General features: G+C 32.5%; 1 protein-coding gene across 1 annotated transcript; it reads right to left on the reverse strand.

Moving 5' to 3' along the window:
- Nucleotides 1–4,134: 4,134 nt before the first annotated feature.
- On the reverse strand, nt 4,135–5,341 carry LOC145039326 (glycosyltransferase BC10-like). The gene is made up of 2 exons (XM_078987396.1): nt 4,892–5,341; nt 4,135–4,779 (listed from the first exon to the last, which is right to left on the reverse strand). Exons 1-2 carry the CDS (start codon nt 5,339–5,341, stop codon nt 4,135–4,137), a joined length of 1,095 nt encoding a protein of 364 aa, XP_078843522.1.
- Between the last annotated feature and the right edge of the window lie 263 nt (nt 5,342–5,604).

The raw sequence follows: 5,604 nt of genomic DNA on the forward strand, positions 1-5,604 counted from the left end.
TAGAAATTATATTTTGCAAACACTTATGGTTTTGGATTGGTTGGAAAAATGAAATTTTTTACCTTAATTTTTGGGATGTTACAGTGACCTTCATTTGCCACTACTATGGGTTTTCGATTTCCTAGATGTGCCTTCATCAGCAAACGCTCATGACCTTTATCTGCCTCCTTTAACTTCTAGGGTTTTACAACCCATGGTTTATCAGGTGGAAGGGGAACGGCGGATAGATGGGTGTACGATGTGTGGTGGGGATATATGTGAAAGCTCTAGTATGCTAAAGAGTCGTATTAAAACAATATTGCTAATTGACATATGATTCTAAAAGACACAGTAACAATAACTTGAGACAATTAATTATTTGTTAGAAATTGATTTTAAAAAATATTCATGAACTCTTATAATAAATTAGGAAAGTATTTATTTTATGAAAATAATTAATTTACAATAACAAGTAATATATTATTTCCTATGACATGAGTTAATAAGTCATGTACAACATTTTGGACTATATAAATCTTTTTGTCTTTTACCAAAAAGTTAGAGTTTATATTTTATAAACTTGTTCATAAAATTGGAAACTTCTTTCTTTTTTCTTCATAAAATCGAGAATGGAGGAGGATATGAGGGGCATGGCTCTTTTGTTTATTTAATCAAAAGTATTATGTATGGCTAGTATGCATGGGAGGTATCCTTGTCTAGTGTCATAAGGGCTTAATGGTCAATGACCTTTAAACGTAGTTTCTACTTAAACAATACATGAGAGGCTTTCATTTGGATTACTTTTCATAAGAAAAAGTCGCATCCCTCTTGCACTCTCTCATTCTCTCTAGTTTTTGAAGATTAAAAGATTAAGTTACTTGCACTTTTGCTCTCTTGAAACTATTACTTGGTTCTTACTTTTAAGCTTAAGAGTTTTCTTACAAAGACTAGCATCTTTACATCAAATTGAAGTATTGTTTGTGTCTTAAATGTTCTATGTTCTTTATCAACTATGAAACCTCCATAAAGGACCCAAAGAACAACAAATGTTGTTATTTCTTCATTTTCTGTAATTTTTAAATTTACAAAGAGATCTCTGTAAAGTTTCTTTTTTCATAAAAAGTCTACGTATCTAACATTTTTGTATGTTGGCAGGTTTAGCTCCTGTGTATGAAATATATTACAAAAATTGTCCCGTAATTTACATAACATGTTATTGTGTATTTTTTTACAGCAACAATCCATATTTTAAAAAATGGCAAAAATAGTCCCTACTTAATAGAAAATTTACAGGTTTAATCACTACACTTTCCTACGTCGGCAAGTTTGCTCCCCCCTCCCCCAGACAGTCCACATCAAAACGATAAAAGGATTAATAATATATAGTACGCAAAACCTCGCCTGCATTCCTCGCGAAGCGAGAATGGAGAAATTTATAGTTAATGATCATATGTTATTATTTCTTTTACAATAAAACTAGTTTATCATCCCCATATAGTTACTTATACATCAATGCAATGTCACCCATCTTTCAAAAGTCTCATCTCTCAAAAGTCGTCATCACTACCACATCAACAATTGTTTTATCTTTTTTTAAGACAAAACTGCAAATTTAGTCCCTGTGGTATTCAAAAAACTTTGGATGGGGTCCAAAAACTTTCGAGGTTGCATGGAAGGTCCAAAATCAAAACATTTCTTTGAGTTTGGTCCAAAAAAACTTGAAAGGACTATTATGCCCTTTTTATTTTCTTTTTTGTATTTTTTTATATTTTCTTTAATAACTTATTAATCAAAAATTATAAATAAAAGAATTGGGCCCACCCCACCCCTACCGATACTCTCTCTCTCTCTCTCTCTCTCTCTCTCTCTCTCTCTTTTAAGGAGTCGCCTTTTTCTCTTTCGGTTATTATCTCTCTTTCATATGAAAACAACCATGGCAAAAACCTCTCGAGACAAGAAACACTTCCACTGGTCAAACAAAGTCAGCAACGAAAATCAAGCAAAAGAAGAAAAAGCCCCTTCCTGCAATCCTTGTCACCATAAAGAGAAAGACTTGAACAAATCACCATCACCATTAACAAGAAAGAAGTTTCAAACCCTTACAATCGCTAGATTCCGAACAGTTCTTACTTCACTCCGTAAAAACCGCCCAAATTTGTTGTATGGGTTGGGACCGAAGGTCATCGGAACCCTATTTGGGTCTCGCCATGGCCATGTCCATTTTGCATTTCAGAAGAACCCCACATCCCAACCTGCTTTCTTGATCGAGCTTGAAACTCCGATCAGTGGTTTGGTGAAAGAAATGGCTTATGGGCTTGTTAGAACTGCTCTCGAGTGTGATAAAGATGATAAAAAGATCAAGAAAGTTGGAAATTCACGAAGGCTCTTGGAAGAGGGTGTTTTGAAGACTTTCTGCAATGGGAAGAATTGTGGTTTAAGAATGGAGAGTTCTGAAAGCTGTAGAGCCGATCTCCATGGGAGCTGGTGTGTTGCCTGCAGGTGATGAAGAAGATAAAGGTGAGATGATGTACTGAGATTTGAAGACGAAATGAGATTTAAAGGCAAAATATCAATTTCTAAAGTGTATGTGTCTGTTCATGTTTGAAGGCAAGAAATCTATTTCTTTCCCCTGAATTCTGGCATTTGTGTATTAGCTATGAGATGAACATAATATCTTCATCTTTATATTTCCCCTGATTTCTTCATCTTCATCTAGTTTCCGTATATTCATCTTGTTCAACCTTATATGTATGTGTATGAATAAGGAAGAGAGAGAGAGAGAAAGTGAGAGAGTGTATCAATATGGTTTAAACCTTCATCAGATGGTAGTGGTGATATTCTGTTTTTTCTGAAAATCAGAATGATGAAGATGGGTTTTATGGAGAGAGAGAAAGAGAGAGAGAGAGAGAGAGGGATGGTGGGTAGGGTGTAGGATATTTTTTTTCTTTTTTCTTTATTTTTTTAATTAGAATAGTATTAAAACAATTATAAAAAATACAAAAAAGAAAATAAAAGGGCATAATCGTCTTTTCAAATTTTTTTGAACCAAAATCACGGAAATGTTTTGATTTTGGACCTTCCATGCAAGTGAGAAAGTTTTTGGACCCCATCCAAAGTTTTTTGAATACCACAGGGACTAAATTTACAGTTTTGTCTTTTTTTAACATATATCTTATATATTAAACATTAATAATTACTCAATAATAAATAAACATAAATTTAAGTATCTATAATTAAAATAATATTTTTAAATATAAAATAACAAAATAATAATAACTTTTAAATTTAGTTTGCTATATTAAATATTTAAATATTAAGTTGTTACAAAAACATGAAACTTAGTTTGCTTTATTAAATATTTAAATATTAAGTTGTTACAAAAACATGAATCACAAAATGAATATTACAATATTAATCTTCGTTTTCTTGGTCTCCAAATGCACTCCAAATCTCTTCAACTAAATTTGTTTGTAGTTAATGATTTATAGATATATCATGTATTTTTACATGACTCTGAAAATACATGTCATATGCTTATGATTTTATATATTTTGAATAAGCAATAGTTATTAATATTTATTAATCAAATAATAATTAAATTTAAACTTAAATTTAATATATTAAACATTTAAAAGAACACGAAAGGGAAACGAAATTAGGAAAACCAAATAACTTAAACTTCTATATATAGGTTAATATAATAAAAGGATGATTAAATAAATTAGATATTAAAATAGAAAAGCATTTGCAAACCTTTCAATATTTGAAAGGTGTTGGTTTACAAGCCAAATTGGAATATATGTGCCATTTCAAGTTGTTTAAAAGCCTTCGCTGTGGGTGGTCTTATTCTCTCATTTAGATTCCATTGAATCTCATTTTATATTTCCCCCACTTATTGCACCCAAGTATCCAACCCCTTCTTCCACTTATTCCCACCCCAACCCATTTTTTATTCTTTAGTGGCTTCAATAATTAACCATCTTCTAAAGATTGAATACTTTTAGTTCCTTTATGTAGCAATACACATAATAATTTTATTATTAAATAGCATCAAATATAAGTCATCATAACATGGCATTGTGATACCACAAAAGGTGGTACATAACTACATATGATCTTAATTTTTTCAATTAATAACACTTAGGAACTTGGACTCTATGGGCTAAACCCAAATATCTTTTGGGCCATCTTTAGCAATGGGTCTAAAGTGTTCGGATGAAACTTCCTAGCAAATACGAAGCAAATCTTGCTATTAACACCGTTATAAGTACAATTGGACCCGTATCTAACCTCATTTATAAACGTTTTTGTGATATCTTTTTTCATAAACATCATTGGATGGGACCCACCACCAGACCAATCTGTCCACGTCACAGTTGTATTTGTGGTCAAATCAGGACGAATCTTATTTACTAGTGTAGGTAAGTAATGTTCATCCATATAACAAGGTGGCAAACAATGAGTTTGAAACACATGATAATACGTTTTGTCCGAGATTATTTCATGAGCGAGCTCTCGGTTAACTTCGAACCATTGGGAACCTTTACGCCAATCTTTTAACGTTATTGTGGGACCCATACGTTTGTTGTATCTCCCACGACCTATTTTCCTTGGGTCATCAAATGAACTAAGGAAACTTCCGTTGGCATTCATGAGGTAATTGTAGATGGTAGTGAAATTGAATAGAGGAATGCATGATTCCGATAGTAATACGAACCTTTGATTTGAGAAGTCGAGTAATGCATTTGCTAGAAGTCTTCTCTCAGCATCAATCATTGTTGGTTTTCCCCATTGAACAAACTGTAAAATGAAGACGAAAAGATCGTGTCATATGAGAAGCTGACGTTTTCTTTACTATTGTGTTTAGTATTTTTCTAAAAATATTTAAAAAAACAAATTGACTTTTAAAAACCTTGCTTGGGATTCTTCGATTATAAAATACCGATGAGTTTGGAGGCTCGTAGTTGAAATCGGGAGATGTGTGAAGGTAAATCGAGAAAAGACCATCATGCCCTTCGAAGAACTTTTCCCAAAATAACCTTAAGGGCAAATGTCTCCTTGTCAAGAACATGAAAGCGACTTTCTTTGGATCTTCAGCTACACGCGGGACCATCATTGCTTTCTCCACGAGCTCTTCGTCGCTCAGTGAATGCCAAATATCCATAGGACCAGTCGAATCAGTAAATTCTATAACACGGTTTATTGAAGGAAAACGCGATGAAGATCTATGAAATATAAAGACTGAAGAATAAGGAGTTTTTGTGACGGTGGTCAATCGAGGGAAATACAAATCTTTAGGGATTACAGTTGTTTTGCAACGATCAATAATGAATGTGACTAGAATAAACACAAGAAGTACCATGAGAACACTTATGTTTATGATGGAGGATACATGGATGCCACCTTTGCTAATCTCTCGTTTCAATTGTTTTCTATTTATTTTGACAAACATTATTGAAAAATCTTGCCATTCAATAAGATCTACATAGACTCTTTATAATATAAATTACACAAAAATAAAATACAAGATACAACACATGATAAAATGGTTTTTCCTGCCTTGTAGAAATGGTGTGATTACTACTCATGAGTCATGATATAAGAAATGAATATCAACCCTTTTTA

This window comes from Lactuca saligna, chromosome 4, assembly GCF_052625555.1.
Source record: "Lactuca saligna cultivar CGN05327 chromosome 4, ASM5262555v1, whole genome shotgun sequence".
Taxonomy (NCBI): Eukaryota; Viridiplantae; Streptophyta; class Magnoliopsida; order Asterales; family Asteraceae; genus Lactuca; species Lactuca saligna.

Excerpts from the sequence above, each read along its gene's own strand:
- LOC145039326 (XM_078987396.1), bottom strand. The coding sequence starts at position 5,341 with ATGGTACTTCTTGTGTTTATTCTAGTCACATTCATTATTGATCGTTGC. Across the intron at positions 4,780-4,891 it reads ATCGAAGAATCCCAAGCAAG|TTTGTTCAATGGGGAAAACC; the intron begins GTTTTTAAAAGT and ends TTCATTTTACAG.